General features: G+C 50.8%; 1 protein-coding gene across 1 annotated transcript; it reads left to right on the top strand.

Moving 5' to 3' along the window:
* The first annotated feature begins 849 nt into the window (after nt 1-849).
* Nucleotides 850-14143, top strand: LOC308070657 (thyrotropin-releasing hormone receptor-like). Its single transcript, XM_080405005.1, is given in 3 exon segments — nt 850-1086; nt 1088-1637; nt 9394-14143. Coding segments are annotated over 3 exon segments (1164 nt in total). The 5' UTR covers nt 850-853; the 3' UTR covers nt 9775-14143.
* The last annotated feature ends 2928 nt before the right edge of the window (nt 14144-17071 follow it).

Genomic DNA, 17071 nt, shown 5'->3' with positions numbered 1-17071 from the left:
TGCTTGTTTGGGATGGGGTGGCTGCAGGAAAGACAGCACGAGGGGGTCACTACCCCGTGTTTATCGACCCCCAGGACAGGCACCCCTCTGCCCCAGCCAAGGGAAGCAGGAAAGACCATGGGTGTCAGTGGCATCGCCCTGCTCCATCCTCCTGAGGATGAGGAGGGAAGGATCCCTCATCCCCAGCTCTCCCTGCCCGGGGGCACGGTGCGGCCGGTGGCTCGGCTGGGGCCACAAAGCACCCGCAGCCCCGTGTCCCGGGACGGACCCCCTCGCTGCTAGGGTGCTCCCAGCCCCTGCGCCTCTCCAGCCGGGGTCTCCAACCTGCTACCTCCGCTTCCTGCATGGCCGCCTCCTCCTCCTCCTCCTCCTCCCCTTCAGCTCAGCGGTGCGCTAGGACCCGGCGGGCGCAGGTGGGGGATGCCGGCGGGAGGCGGCTGGGGGGGTCCCGGCGGCTGGGATAGCCCTGAGGGGGTCGCGGGAGGTCCTGGTGTTTTCCGAGGGTCCCGGCGGCTGCGGGAGGTCCTGGAGAGTCCCCGGAGCTGGGGATCCTAGGCGGTCCCGGGTCGTTCCTGCGGCTGGGGGGTCCTGGGGGTCCCGGGGACTGGGGTGGTCCCGGCCGCTCCCGCCCCTCTCGGCGGCTGCTGGGCGGGGGCGGCTGCGGGGGTGTGTGTGCAAGGAGCCGGGCGGCTGCAGGACTTGGGGTGAATCACGGCAAAAAAGGGGAGGGAGGAGGCGGGGCGGGGGCGCCGGGGGCAGGGGGCGGCTCCTGGCTGGCGGCCCCTCCGCTCCCCGCAGCAGGGAGCGCGGAGCTCCGCCGGGAAAGGAAGGGGGGGGGGGGGGGGGGGGGGCGATGGAGAACGGCTCGGTCAGCCCGGGAGCCGCGCTGGGCGGCAGCGGCAACCAGAGCCTGGGCAGGATGCCCCGGCAGCCCCTGGAGCTGCAGGTGGTCACCATCCTGCTGGTGCTGCTCATCTGTGGGGTGGGCGTCGCGGGCAACGTCATGATGGTGCTGGTGGTGCTGTGCACCAAGCACATGGTGACCCCCACCAACTGCCACCTGGTGAGCCTGGCGGTGGCCGACCTCGCTGCTGCTGGCGGCCGGGCTGCCCAACATCTCGGAAGTGGTGGCTTCTTGGATGTACGGCTACGCCGGCTGCCTCTGCATCACCTATTTGCAGTACCTGGGCATCAACACCTCCGCCTGGTCCATCGCTGCCTTCACGGTGGAGCGCTACATCGTGATCTGTCACGCCACCAAAGCGCAGCTCCTGTGCACCGTGTCCCGTGCCAAGCGCATCATCTCCTCGCTGTGGCTCTTCACCTCCCTCTATTGCCTTATGTGGTTCTTCCTGGTGGATATGACCCAGGTCAACTTCTTGGACGGGGCACAGGTCAGCTGTGGCTACAGGGTCTCCAGAAGCCTTTACGTGCCCATTTACTTCTTGGATTTTGCTGTCTTCTACATCATCCCATTGGGATTGGCAACTATCCTCTACTGCCCCATTGCCCGCATCCTCTTCATGAGCCCCCTGCCTGCCACCCCACAGCACTCCTGCCTGGGCTCCATGCACCAGGGCATCTCCCTCAAGCTCTCCTGCCGGGGCAACAAGGGGGCCCTGAGTTCCCGCAAGCAGGTAGGGGGTCCCCACTGGACTGGGGCATGCTGGGCTGCAGGCAGCGCTGTCAGGGGCTCAGTGCTTTGAGGGGCAATCTGGCAGGGGATGGAGTGCCCCACTAGTTTTCTTCCCTTAGTGAGGGGAGTGGAGGGAGTTGGGGTGCTGCACAGAAGCCCCCCTAAGCGTGGCTGGGGTCTGGCAGTACAGATGGGCTCCCCTCTGCTTTGGCTGGGCTTGGCAGAGGAGGACAGGGCTCCAGGATCAATTGGGAGAGGCAAGAGAGGAGAGATGTTTGCCGGCTAATTAATTACTGATTGCCTCCCCAAGGAGGCGAGTGCTGGGTCACATTATGCCAGCGGAACTTGCCTCCCAGACAGGGTCCTGGGGAGGTGACCTCAGATTTAGAGGAGCAAAGGGAAAGGAGAGTGGGCATGACACCTGCCCTCTGAGCCCAGCCCCAGCTGCAGACCCCCGGTCTCTGCAGCTGGGGAAGGCACCTCGCTGTCACAGCAGGGTGTTTGCCTCTCAGTGATTCCTCTGTCATTCTGCTGCCTGCTCGCTCCCCACCTCCTTCTCCTCCCACCTCCTTCGATCCTCATTCCTCCTCTTTCTCTGTCCACGTGGACAATCATTGTCTCTTGCCCCTTCTGTTTGGACAGGTCAGTATCTAGACATGGGACACTTGCATGCTAGCTGGCTGTTTGCAGGGGACCATCCCATTCCAGATTCAAACTTCGAATAAGTGGAGGCATGGGCTATTTTAAAGAAAAGGACTGAATCTGAGAGTTTGGCTTGAGCTCTTGAAACCACTTTTGTTGTGATTTCCAGACAGCCTGTCCTAAAGTCCTTGTGTTTCCAAGTTAATATCTCGTTGCCTGACTTGCACAGGAATCTCCATTCCCCAGGAGAGATGATTCAGAGTCACAGAGGGGAAGTGAACAGCCCAGAGAACGTGTATTTCTTCATGAACCAATTCCAGTTCAGCTTTTTCTACCCTTTGCTCCAGCACAGAAAGGTTTAAAGCAAGTCCTGAGTTCTGTAAAAGTACTTGTCTATTCTCCCAGGGCCGCTGGCTGCTGCAGGAGCCTTGGGCAGGGGTTTCAGCAGTTAGGTCTCTAGATACTACAAGGCAGTATCTGAAGGTGCAGGTTGATGGACCTTTCCTTCCATCCAGAGCAGCTGCTGTGGTGGCTGTGCAGCTCCCCCCATGGCACTGTGCCATGGAGTGGCCGTGCCGCACACAGTGTGCTCCAGCATCATTAGGACAAGTGGCTGATGGGGCTGGATGAAGGGTGCTCCAGCTCCTGGAAACATCTTGTGCTCTCTTTTCTGTTACACCAGCCATCCCCTGGCTGGCCTGACATCACAGAGCTGCCATCATAAGGAATAAAGATGGCACAGAGGTTTTAAACTGTAAAGCAGTTTTGCAGGGCTTCCAGCTATGGTTTGTTGAATGCTTCCTTCTGATTGTCTACCGGCAGCTCTTCAAAGCAAGCTGTGCTGCGAGTGATGAAGGAACCCCAGCTGTGCCACCAGTGGCATGTGGGCTCGGTAGCTGGCACAGGGGTGGGTGGCTGGCAAAGGGACGCAGTGCTGTGCCCCAGAGGTTGCTGCAGTCCAGGTTTTTCCGTAAATGTCTTTCACAGGTTGGATATGACACAGGACATGATTGCTTCATTTTGCATGTAGTCATAAGGGATTTTATACAGCTGTCTATAGAGTCAGAGGGGGAACCCCCAGGATCTATATGTTCAACTTTGATTCATTGCTGAAGGGTTGATCTGCTGGATGCTCAGTGCAGAAATAAGTTATCTGTGCACCAAAGGCAAGTAAAACCATACAGCTATGTTGACAAGAATTTCAGGCAGCATGAACAGGAGTGCTTGGAGCATAACAAATGCAGGTCTTGTCAGAGAATCCACCTGAGCACTCCCTGGAATGCAGCCAGAAGTTTTTACTGGTGGTGCAATGGATTGAGGAGCAGAAGCTGCAGTGAGTCATGATTCTGCATCTAGTTATGAGGAAATCCAAGACCTCAACGACCCAGGGAGGAAAGAGGCCTCCCTGAGGCCCAAGGGCTCAGCACTGGATTCTGCCTTCGGTTTGTCTGCCTTCGGTTTGTCTCCCTAAGCATGGGCAGCCAGGGCCACAAGAATGATATTTTCAGGGAGATGCTGCAGCGTGCAGGACCCCAGGGCGACAGTGAAGTGAGAGCCAAGGAGAAGTGTGGATCGAGCGCTGGGGAACTGGCAGATCATTAAGAAAGGGATTTTAATGTGAGATAGAAGGTAGCTGAATCCATTCATGCCAGCAGAGCTGGCAGGTGGAGGTGCTGCATAGAGGAAGGAGCTTAAAAGTGAGTGTGGAGGAGAGCATTACCATGGCCAGTGGGACCCCACCGTGGGACATGTGGGCGATGGAGACAGAGGTGCATGTGCCCATGTGAAGGGGTAAAGCAGAGCCTGGGGGGGCTATGGTCCCCCAGCACCCAGATCCCAAGCTGGTTAGGGACACCCCACCAGTTTGGTTTTAGCAAAGTTGGGAGAGAGGCACAGAAGGCACCCAGGTGGTCTTCTCCAGGTAAGTTTCTCCTCCAAGAAAATCAATGGCAAAAGGCCCCTGTGCAGTTGACAGGTATGAGCCCTAAAAGGGAGCAGCCTGGACACTGGTGTCCTGTGTTGTCTTTGCCAGAAGACAAGTTTCCTCTCTGATTTTCTGATAGCCATGGCATCACTGTTCTCAAAACCAGAGGAAACTTAAAAAAAAGAAGAAACACAGATGAAGCTCAACTCAGAGCAGTGGACACTGCTTTGTCATACCTGATGCTGGCTGAAGAGCTCATAAGCAGGTTTCCTTGTTCATTAATCACCTGTGGCCAGGGTGGAAAGGGCAGTCTGACAGGTAATGCCTCCTGAGAAGTGCTGACAGACCTTGAAAATGTCACCAGGAGTCTCCATGGGGCCTTTGGCATCAGAAGTGATGACACAGCATTGGCAACTGCTCTAATAACGAATGCTGGTGGTCTCCAAACTGACAGGGTGGTGAGGAGGCTGTGAAGCTGATGTGTGTGCTATCAGGGAGGAAGACTGACGCAAGGGTGCATCTTCTTTAAAGTGTAATTGCCATGTAGACTAAACTATTAAAGACACCATTAGAAATCATGCTTGCAATTCTGGTCCAAAACAGCAATAGTGTTGCTGTCTGACAGGCTTCACATGTGCAGCAAGAGCTCCACGAGAGCCTGCAGACAGCAGGTTGTGTCCCAGCCATGTGGTGAAGTGGGACCCCCAACCCTGCAAATACCTTTGGGTTTGCTGGGTGATAACGCACAATTTGCCAGATTCCCATCACAGACCATTGGTAGGAGAGGGTGGTTTGGCTCCTGGAGGATCTGTCAGCCTGGAGAGCAGAGCAGGGTGGGAGGACAGGCTTGTGTGTAAGTCAGGACATTTCTCTGCCCAGGCTACAGGCACCCATGTCAGCATTTCTCCTCTGGCCTCTCTTTGTAGAGGAACTGGCCCTTCCAGGTCCTGCGCCCAGAGTCCCCTGGGAGATGTCCAAAGGAGCTACCCCAGAAATGCCCATTTTTCTGCCTTGACTCCAAAAAGCCTGGATGGCTGGGTGTGTTCTGCTGTGGATGTGCTCCTGCACAGCCCCAGCACTGCACTGCTTGCTTTTCGGAGTATGAAGATGCTGCTGTTCCTCACTGGTGCCTTTAAAACACGTCAGTCCAGAGCAGGACGACCCAAGGCGTGAGTGTTGCTGTATTTATCACCTATAGAAGAAAAGGCCACAGATACCACCAGCCGCCTCCATGCACGTATTTCACCAGCGGGAGAGGGACCACTAGAGGGAGTGGGATTCCTACAAGAGGATGCTGCAGCTCAGGGCGGGGGTACTGGTATAAGGGGGGGGGGGGTGTGACCAGCTGGGGAGAAGCGTCCTGGACACAGCGCTGCGAGAGCCGGTGGGTTGGAAGAGCTGCGCGGGGATGCAGGATGCCGATCGTCTTGTATGGAGCAAGAGGGATGCTCACAGTGGGTTTGCTCTGAGTTACACTGGGCTTGGCCTGTGGAGGTGGAAGATGAGCTGCCCCTTAGCTTTGGCACAGGGACCTGGGATGTAGTCAGCAGCCTGTACAGCAGATATCCTTAGGTATCCAGCAACAACACTGACTTTACATGCTCAAAAGTGGTTTTCAACTAAATATCAGCTGTTCCGGTAGAAAATCCCCTTCTGTCTACAAACTCATCTTGCTCCTTTACAGCTGTTGTGTGCACACACTATGTACAATAGAGTTGTTGCAAAACACTTGCTGGAAAAATTATTGTCCCCGAGCTGGTGCTTCCCCAAGGGATGCTTTGAGGCTACAGCAAAGCTCCAGTGCTTTTTTTCATACAGGTGGTTTTGTTGGGGGTGTTGTTGTTGTTGTTGTTGTTTTGGTTTTGGTTTTGTTGTTTTTTTTTTTTTTTTTTTTTTTCCAGGAGGCCATAATTCAGGACTACTCCAGTTAGGGATACAAGTCCCAAATTCTCCTCAGTGCCGATTCATTTTTCACATGAGCACCAGAAGTAAGTTCAGAGCACCTCAAGTGGGCTACAGTAACTCACCTCAGCCAGGCAGAATGCAGAAAGACATGGAGACAGGTTTCAGCCATGCTTGCAGACAACACCAGAGATTTCTTTCCCCACAATGGAGATAGGAGAGTGAGTTTGGGATAGATTGTTAGGTTTCATCCAAAGGAGACATCCTGTGTTGACACAACGTTGTTAAAGTCGTACCCAGGAGAACATGGTCTGTACGGACGGTTGGCTTTAAAAGGCAAGTCTCAGTCTTCCAGTGAGCTCAGGGCAGGGCTGCCTTGTCCCAGCTTGTGGTCTGGATGCAGCATCCTTGGGGAGCACTGAAGGCGTTCAGTGAGGCGGAGGTAATAAATCCTCGTGGTGCTGTTTCCAGCCGGTTTCCTCTCCCAGGACAAAGGCAGCTTTTTTGCAGGGCTGTAGGGCATGTAGCAGGAAGAGCTCTTTGGATGACAGCACCTTGTGGTCTTCTGTAGTCTGGAGGGAGGTGTTGGGAGCTGAGCGAGCACTCACTGGCACTGCCGGCATTTCCACAATAACCAGCCAAAAAGCAGGGGCAGTTATGGTTAAAAAGCAGATGAATCACTGGTTCTTTTCCAGACTACATTTCTTTCAGTCTCAGAAAGGACTGGAAGGAACTTAATTTTCAGCCTTATTAGGATACACTCCCCCCATGTTGTCACTCCGGTGCAGAGTTCAGATCACTCTTCACAAACATCTTGGGTTCCTGAACAGTAGAGCAAGGCACAGAGTTACAACAGTTGAAAAGCCAAAGATGTTTCAGACTCAGGAGACAGCACATGAGCAGTATTAATTAATGCGTTAGCTTTAAAGGAGATTTCAGAGATACAGAAACCTCCCTGCCAGAAGAGACACCTGCCAGAGAGCAGAGCTGAGGGTATATAACCTCAGGGATTTATTCTCCCTGGCCCCAAGGGGTTTAACTGAGACAACTGCTGAGCAGGAGTGCTTGTGTCTCAGTGAGGATGTGAAGAGGTGTGCTATTTCACTTTCCCAGGACATATTTTGCCTGCCTAGGACTGCTGAAGCCGATGGAAAGACTCCCCCACAACCTTACTCCCAAAAGAGCTCTTTAACATGGACCCTTCCAGGCAGGACAGGGACATGTTCAGTCTCTGCATGGGATGGAAATGCATAGAGCCTGCCCTCTTCTCTCAGGAGGAATAAACTGCTTAGTAGAGTGGAATTAAATTCTGACTGAAATTGTCCTTAGGATCACTTAAACTGAGGAGCTGGTTGCATTTTGCTGTGGGGTTTCAGCTATTAGCACAGTTTTGTGCAGATCAACTTCATTCAGGTTCTCAAAAAATAAAACCTCAGATAAATCAAAAATATGGCAAAAGCAACCCTTCAAAAAAAAAAAGGAAGAAAAAGATTTGGGCCTGTGGAAGGCAGCAGGCAGGCTGAACACTCCACAGCTGCCATGTCCATTTGCTGTGAAGATGCTTAGAACAGTAGAGAGCAGGATCTCGTCTGCAGGCACTGCTCACGTGGCATACGGTGTTGAAGTAAAATCTGTTCCTTCGTGGGCCGATCTGGTATTGGGAGCTCTCTGTTCCCAGGTCTTGCAGTGCAGACCACAGCAATATGGTCTCACCACTGCTGTCGGGATGCTCCTTCCCTCGGCAAGGGGTGGCCGAGCCTGGCTTGCCCTGCCAGCCTCAGCAGCAGCCACAACCATGCTGGTACACAGAGATTTTGATCATCGTCAGCTATGTGCCAAGCAACTGCTGTCTACTCCCAGCCTATCTGTTCAGGAATATTTCTATAAACCAGATTATCGCCCTAGCAGTTGCACACATTACTAGATATAGTGGCTTGAAACCAAAAGCTTGTGAGATGGCTCTTGCTCTTCCCAGCCAGCCCTTGTAAAAGGCATTGAAAAACTACATCTTATGGACACAACTTGTACACTCTCTCCTATCTTTCCCAAAGGGCAACAAACTGCTGCAGCAAACATGCTGCAGTCTTAGCAACAGCCTCAGCACTCACCGTATCACTGCAAGATCTTATTCTGGGAAGTGTCCTCACATTCTCATTAAACCACACACAGCAAAACACTTCTATTTCGGCCTCAGCTTGATAATAGTGCCTTACTTGTATGGCAACTTTTGTTGCCACTACCAACCACCCCTGATTTCTACTCACAGCATTACAGGAAGGCACAGTTGCTTGTGACAAAGTAAAAAATAAACAAAAAAAACCCAAAAAAACCCACTCCAAGAAAAGCTGAGAGACTGTAAATGTGATCTAAGTGCTTATTTCCATATTGAGAACTGGAGCCATTGCACAACTCCCCTTCTGGCATTTGAAATGCCACTGCCTTAATATGCGTGTGGCATCAGTGTTTACTCATACTTTCCTCCTTGGGGACATATGTATTCTGTAAATATTAACTGGAGGATGATTGTCACCTACCAGAAATAGCTGTTGAAATTACTAAGATCACTAGAGTTTCAGTACAAAAAACCATTTTCTTAAACAAGCTTGAGTCACGCTGAGGGCAATTACTGCTCACTTCTGAATTCTCAATAACTTCTTCTTCCTAATATGTTAATGCAGTACTTCCCTAGTGTGCTGCAAATTAAAATAACCTATACCAATTAGCCAAGTAACTCCCATATCAGCATAAGCAGGACTTTGTGTAAGACTTCAGACAGTCTCCTCTGCTCCCAGTGCTGCTCTATACGTGGAGCCTATTCCCTGGAACAATATAGCTGAAGTAGGTAACCAGGACATCCCAGACAAGGAGCTGAGCTATATTCCATGGCACCCCCAAAACTTAGGTCCCTGCTTTTGCACGTTGTTTTCCCATTAATTTATTGCTATGTACAATTTTCAAATTTTCTTTCTGGCACAGAAATTCCCATGATTATCCCAGACCATTTCCAGGTTGGTGGATGCTTGTCCTAAAGAGTTTTAAAGGCTTTTTTCAATGCTAGGTGAAAACCTCTCATTTAAGGGTTTTATTTATGCAAGATTATTTAATGAACAAAACAGATTTGGAGAGGAATAGCCTCATGGTTTGGGTGCCTATTTTAAATGCTTAAAGAGAGATAGAAGTGATATGTAGACTAAATTAGCTGTCTGCACCATTTTTCCAGGTAGGAAACCCCTACTGGAAATTTAACATCATCTGACTATTTCTTTTTTTGCATATCACCACCGACAAGGTGACCAAAATGCTGGCTGTCGTGGTGGTCCTCTTCGCCCTTCTGTGGATGCCTTATTGCACACTGGTGGTGGTGAACTCCTTCGTGGACCCTCCGTATCTGAACATCTGGTTCCTTCTCTTCTGCCGCATGTGCATCTACCTGAACAGTGCCATCAACCCCACCATCTACAACCTCATGTCACAGAAGTTCAGGGCTGCCTTTAGGAAGTTATGCAAGTGCAAAGAGAATAGTGCTGAGAACCCTGCACTGTACACCGTCCCGGTGTACTACAGCATTGTGAAGGACTATTCCCATGACAGCTCCAGTCACAACCTCACCAAACAAGAAGTACTGAACAGTCTCCCTGTGCCTGTAAAGAAGAACAAGCCTGCCAAATAAATCCTGGGACCCTGAAAAAAGTGCAGGCAGTGCGAGCTATGTGGCTGCATGCACTGTGCTGGGAAACAGCCAACAGAAATTGCTTTGGCATTGCAGCAAGCTTAATTTAATACCTCTCCAGGGCATTTAACAAAACAGATTCTTACAGGCAAATTAATTTGCTTTTCCTTAGCTCTAATTTATTCTTGTTTGGTGAAATGTTAGTTACAAGTTAATGTTTAGCATCTTTAAAGAATCTGTACTTAAATACAGCAATGCAATGCCGTTCTGTGTTACGTGCCAGTGCAACTGTCTGTTGAGTTGGGCCAGAGCACTGAAAGGAAGGGCATTTAGGGAAAAAAACCCTCTTTCTGCTGGACCAGTTTTCTTATAGGGTGAGATTCACCTACCCAAACTTACATGCCTATAACAGACACCCTATGTGAGCTGCTCCTCTAGAGTCCCTTCAGAGTTCAAGGGGACAACTAGGCACTTTGAGGAAGAGCATCTCTCATCTCAGCACAGTCCTCTGAGGAATGCACACATCTACTGAGGAGACCTCCTGAGATGTGACTATTTCTGTCCTTTGACTGTAAATGGACTCTTTCAGGTGGAGACTCCTATGTTAGGAATAACTGAAGCTGGGTGTCACCAACCTCACCTCTCACTTCTGGAAATATTGCAATGCTGGTGGCACATAAACCCAAGGTCCAGACCAGTTGAGTTTGTTACAGAAAAATGAACAAACTAATAATGACTGTTCCCTATGGTAACAGTATAACTTTCCACGCTGTGGTTTAAGCTTCTTCTGGATAACTGTACCTTTTCTGTCCAGATTCCTCTAGTTGCTTCAGCTGGATACCATAGCCTTGTCCTGTAAGTCCCGGTGTGATGTAGCTGCATGCCATCGAGCAGCGTTGCTCTCCATCCCAGTGACAATGGCACTTCAATGGCAGGTGAAGCAATTCTTGTATTTCCTGAGAATAATTTGTGAAAGTGCATCACATGCTTTGTGGTAAGCAACACATTGATATTAATGATACAAAGATAATAACAATGCTCATCGCTGCTATCATCTTGTGAGCAAAGAGGATATTGATAACTTGTGACATCCAAGAAACCAGCCCAAGGACACTTGCTACAGACTTGGAAGAGACTATCTGGTCTAGGAGTAAAATAAAAAAAGATTACACAAGCCAAACACTAAGGCTCTTCCCAAATAAAACAAGTGTCAGCCACCAGTAACCCTCAAGTGACTAAAAAATTCTTTGAACAGCCAATATGGCCTCACTGGTCAGCACTGTTTTTCCCCAGCTATACTGTTTAATGATCCTAGAATTTTGCATCCACTCGAGAAATATCCATGTGATATTTTTAAGAGCACAAGATGTTCTGCATCTATGGGAAATCAGTTCCCTGGGCAGTCAGAACACAACCTCCTCTCCCACTGATGTGCCAGGAACTTTCCAGGACCTATTTCATTGTGGTACAGGGTGGCTTTGCAGGTATGATTATTATATTATAAGTTAAAAAAACTATCTACTTTGACCCCAAAATAACCTAAGGATGAGGGGAGAGAATACTGGTTTTAGCAATTATTTGAAGAGCTTGTGTTTGGAATTTAATGGTTCATGCCACTTTTGTGTCATGAATATGTATACTGGTAATTTAGGAACTAAGTTCTTTATCATTATTAAGGAAGTTCTGCACTGAAATTTGGGATTTGCTTCTTGAAGAAAATGGAAGCGTTTTTTGTTGTGATGTGAGAAAATTGTTCCACTTAGCAAAAGAAACTAGGAAATGAAACAATTTGCTTGTAATAATCTTTTCTCTAGCACAGAACTCTCACCCACCCACCACCACCCCCCCCACCCCCCCCGCCCCCAACTTCCCTTAGAATGGATTTTTCCTTAGCAGCTCGGAACAAGCCATTGATAAAAGCATCTGCAGACAAACCAGAGCAGTAAGGATCAGGGTGCCTCAAAGTAACACACGGGTAAGGCATAGGAGGGGGAAAGGGAGCCCTGGGGCGGCTGCTGCTCCCCTGAGCGTAGCAAAATCTAGGGCTGAGGTCTGGATGTGTCAATCCCTACATGGGCTGGGTTGAGGCTAACAGCAACAACTCACTGCATAGTCCAGAGCTAAGCTGGGCTCCTGTGCTAATGAGTCCTTCTTCCAGTGCATCAGATTTACCTACTCAGAACATAACAGCTTCTTCCCCTTAAGCCACTCCATGCCCTGTCTAGCCAGCACAGGAATTAATTTTCTTCATCTTCACAGACAACTGTGGCTTGCAGCTGCCTGGGGCACAAGGTCCTGAGCACGCAGGCACCTTCGGGTGCACACACCCCCACCAGCCCCAAGAGCCAGAGACATACAGTGAGCAGCATCGCATCGCATCCCATTCCATCCCATCCTTTCACTCCCTGCACTCCAGCCAACTGCTATAAAGGAATGGGTGATGGCAAGGGAGGGAGGAGAAAATTAACCTTTCTTAGCAGCACAGTAAATTGGTAACACCCTGCAAGGACAGTGGGGTTGGAGAGGAGGAAGAGCTGGACTCTGCATCCCGGTGCTGTTTGCTTTGGTACAGTAGCTAGATCACGGCAGCACAGCCCAGCTGCCCCTGGGGCTATGCAGGATGGTGTCTCCCCAGGGCCTCCAGCACAGGAGCATCTCCTCGGGAGCAGGCTGTCCTGTGTCACCCAGCCCTTCCCCCTGGGGATGCAGGTGCAGAGAACACAGGGAAACCCACTTTGCCCTGAGGCCACGTGGGAAGAGGATTTACTGTCTGAGCCCTAAAACCCACCTGCATGACCTAAAACATTTCCCAGGCATGGGACGTGCAGTTCGACAGACGACCTCGATCTCTGCAAACCCAAGTAGTAGCTCAACTCTGAAACATCTCCATCAGGATCTTTTCCACCTCCCCATCACTTTTCCAGCCTTCACTGTTCCCCTTCATGCTTTTCTCCCCCCAGACAGAGACATCTTAAAAGCGCTATTCTCTTATTTATAGCCAACAGCTAATTGATAGTTCTGAACTTTTTGTTCAACATACTTGGGATTCAATTAAAACCCAGTCCTCTTCTCCCCTTATCTGCCAAGTACTGCATGACTCTTGTTATTTTTTTGAGAAGTAATTGGCAGATAAATTCCCCCAGTACCACAAGATCTCTGGCAAACGCACCAGAGCATTAAACTCCGTAGATGAGGAATGAGCTCCTGCTCCCTCCCCCAGCACGTATGAGGATGAGTCGAGAGGGTTTTAGGTGGAAGTGGAGGCAGAAGGTCAGCTCTCAGCTTGCCAAGGAGAAGCTGGTTGAAAAGACAGGCAGCTGTGTGCTGTCAGGAAATAAATCACTAGCAGAAAGGAATTAAAAGAAATAACTCATCCCTGTAACTTCCTCTGGATATCCAGAGTCTGAATAAAAACCTTATTTCCTTAGATGAAATGAAAGGGTGCCCTTCAGTCTTCAGCCTGGATTACATGGTACCCTGAAACACCCCACTTTGCTCATAAAATCTGAAGCTGCATTTTACCCTCAGCATTTATTTAGTCTCAACAGCATAAGTGTAGGCTGCAAGTTTATAAATATGCCACTAAACAGAGAATCTATCACTCCTAAATAATCTACCACATCGAAACCACTCCTGAATTTTGTTCTAGCCTGTTACTTTCTTAATTAAAGCTCATTATTTCTAACCCCTGCCCTTCCAGTGCCTGTTAACCTGGTAAAATGCCATCTGCTTTCTTCAATTACAAGCAAACAAGTCCCCTGGCAGGAAAGGGGGACCCTGGCACCACTGCAGAGCCCTGCGGGGAGGGGATGGATTTGTGAGCACTGCACAGAGGTGGCAGCAGCTTGGGGAAGCGCTGGTGCAAGCAGGGTGAGCAAGCTTTATGGGCCTGAAGAACCACAGGCTGGCTGAAGCTCACAGCATTCAGACTTGCATTTTAGGAGATAGAACATTCAGTATATTTACCTGGATCTGGCTGGCCCTGGTGCATTGGTGACAGAGGCCACAGCATAATTGCCTCTATGCAGTGCACAGATGTGTACCCAGCAAGGATTATTTACTCCTACAAAACTCAGAATTTTAAATAAACTTCCACAAATCTTCAGTTTAAGTCCCAGTCAGGTTGTTTTCTTACCTTTTCTCTAGATTTGGGTGGTGGAAAATGTACTTTCGTGGGGGAAACTGGGCATCCACACCAGCCTGTGCCATAGGAGAGTGTGGCCATGCTGATAGCTCTTTGTGAGAGCATCTCCCCTGCAGTCCTGGCCAACACCCCAGGAACCAGCCTGCCCCAAAGCCACGTTAGGGAGTAACCCACTAAACACCTGCAGCTCTCTCTAAAAAAAAAAAAAAAAAAAAAAAGGAAAAAGGACAACAAGACTACAAGGGCACCCAGCACCTCCTGGAACCAGAGCAGGCTGTTAGAGCTTGGCTTCTGCTCTGCAGCACAATCCTGCAAAGAGCACATTACAAGGATTAAAATAGTGGTACCTTTAAATTAGTAATGCTCTGGTCACTGAAGAAGATGCTGAGCAACTGACTTCAGAACCACAAAAGAGGGTGGACTACACACTAGGGGACAAATTAGATACAGTCTCTTTCAGTCTGGTCTGGCCCCTGGCTGCTGCTTTGAACTCATTAGTTCAAGCAGGCCCCAATTAAGGAGCTGCTAATAAAGCCTGGGGGATAGTCCTACAGCAGTGTTAATGTAATCACTCAGCAGTTACTTGTTTATGTTGCAATTCATGTTCCCTAAGGCCTCCGGAAGGGTCTCTGGCTAGTGCTGCCCCCAACCTGCCTCCTCTCTGAGGTTGCTCCTCAGCACTCTTCAAACCAAGGCATCCATTCTGGGGAGCATGCTGTGATGCACAGCAGATCCAAGCTTGCCAGTCCTGGAGGACTGGTGCTGGTTTATGGAAATACCTTCAGTTAGCAGTTAGCCAGCTCTGCATATTTCTGCCCTGCCGGGGTCTAAATGCAGACCCCAATGGGAGGACATCACTGGCATTGCCTGTGCCCCAAACCAGGGGGACCTCCCCAGCTATCAACTGAGGGAGGGGACGTGACTCTAACACCACAGGTCCCCTGTGCCATGGGTGATGGCCAGAAGTATTAAGGACAGTCTGTGTTTTATAATTGCTGACTTTTCTTATGACCACCTTGTGAATTGGGCTCAGTGTGCTGTTTCTATAGAGACAGGGGATGCTGCCAGTGCACTGGCGGCCACTCACTGCTCCTCCGAAAGGGAATGCCTGAAGGCACAAGCCGGGAAGCCTTTAAGCTTTCCCCTCTCATGGAGAAGGTCCTGGGGTGATCCCAGTGCTAATATGATTTTGAGATGGCCAGTGAAAGCCCCTTGTTCTCCCGTGCTGGCCGATCCTGTCTGTCCTCACAGGCACGGCGTGGGTGGCTGCTTGGAGGAAATAAAGTAAAAGCAACTTTTTCCAGCCATGCAGTGACAGCGTTTCTGGCAGAAGAGGAGAGGAGAGGGTGGCCACTGCAGGGCCCCTTGCCAGCCCAGAGCTGGGCATGGTGTGCCCTTGGCTTGGCCAGGTGGGAGGGGAAAGCCAGAATTTGCAGAGCCAGGTCTGGGGACTAAGCCATGGCCAGGCATGTGACAGTGTTTCGCTGGAGCTGCTAACAGTGGCTGTTCCCCAGTGCATTAATGCTCCCAGCATCACATTGGCTTCCTCTAGGAAGGGTTCTGGAGCAAAGGCGGTGGTGGAGAGCCAGCCCCGTTCCTGGCTCCTGGGCCAGAAAGGAGCACAGCCACCCCGCTGAGCTTCCCGGCACCTACTCACTGCCAGGGCCACCTTCACCCAAGCTCTGGCCATTCCTCTTGTTGGAAGATGCAGGCCAAGAGCAGGGCTTGCTCCCGAGAGCCCCGACGCCCTGCAAGGGCGGTGGAGGGCAGCGTGCCGGTCTCCAGGACGCCTGGGCAGGTCACTCTCAAAGGACACCGGGGCTCAGATTGCACCTTCCCTCCCACCGGTGAGGCTGAGGCTGCTGCCCTTCGGACACAGGATCAGGCTAGTGCCTTTATCCTGGTTCTCACGTATCGGACACCTCCCTGCCTGCCCAGGGACGCCTGGCCAGAAGCAGGGTGGGGACGTTACCCCTGAAACCAGCAGCTTCTGAGGCAGAGACCCAGCGCTGTTCCCCCTCCCCTGAGGAAGGGGCAAGCTTTTTGTTCTGCCTTTATTAATATTTTTGAAGCAATATGTCATCGCTTTAGCAGCAGACCCACCTACCTCCCTGCTGCCTCTGCCGCACATGGGCCAAAGATATGCTCCATTCATCAGCCTGAGATTTATGAGGTGCAAAGGGCTCCAGTTACCCTGCTGTCCCCAGCCTCCTCCCAGTGACTGGATGAATGAGATGCTGCTGGTTACTCACATAGCAGAAGCAAAATAAGCTCAGAGGAGAGTAAAGCCACCATTACATCAAACTCAGCTCCTTAAGCCTCTACCAGAGCACGAAATCTTCTGCCATGAGACCCCTTATACCCACAGAAGCTGGGGGAGACTCCGCTGCCCACAGAAGCTGAGCCTGCATCCTGCCAGCCTCTCTGCACAGGCTGGCTTTGCTCATGTGAGGTACTCCAGAAATAGAAAAGGGATTGAAGGTTTTGGCTACTCTGGATTCCTTGGGCCCCTGGGCCCCACTGCCCCTGGCTGGCGCTGGGCTCTGCTCTCCCGTCCTCCCTCATAAATCACTCTTCCCCCAGCTGCCATTTCCCTGCCCACTGTGCCTGGCTTTCCTCTCACTTTGGCTGTTTGAAGAGGTTGAGAGGACTGACCGCAGGCAGGGGAGAATCACTCCTTTCCAAACCAGGAGGGCTGTGGCACTAGAGGAACAGGCAGTGATGCACACCTTGGAAGCAACTTGGCAGCAACTTGGCAGCAGCCCTGGGTTGGGAGGCAGGGAAGGGACCTGTCAGCATCACCTGGGCAGACTTCGGGCCAGCAAGCTGCCCTTCCTCCTGGGCCTGTGCAACCTCTGGTGGGGGCCAGCATGATGGTAGCACACAGAGCTTGTTCAGAAAGCAGGAAGTGTCCTCAAACATCTGGCACCAAACTTCTAAAAAGCAGTAAGTGAAAAAAATTATCTTTGCAAAGTTTCCCCCATCAACAACAAATGCAAGATTTTTAAATAGATACTGGGAAAAAGCTGAAGACTATCCAGATGCCATCTACGAAATTCTGTACCACGTGTTGATGAACTCCCATTTAAGACTGGAGTGAATGTGTCAACCTTGAAAGAAAGCTGAAGATTGACCTGCAAAGATCCACATGGA

This window comes from Falco punctatus (genome assembly GCF_963210335.1).
Source record: "Falco punctatus genome assembly, chromosome: 10".
In the NCBI taxonomy this organism is placed as follows: domain Eukaryota; kingdom Metazoa; phylum Chordata; class Aves; order Falconiformes; family Falconidae; genus Falco; species Falco punctatus.
Note: the sequence above shows the minus strand (reverse complement) of the source record. Positions and strands in the feature narration are given on the sequence as shown.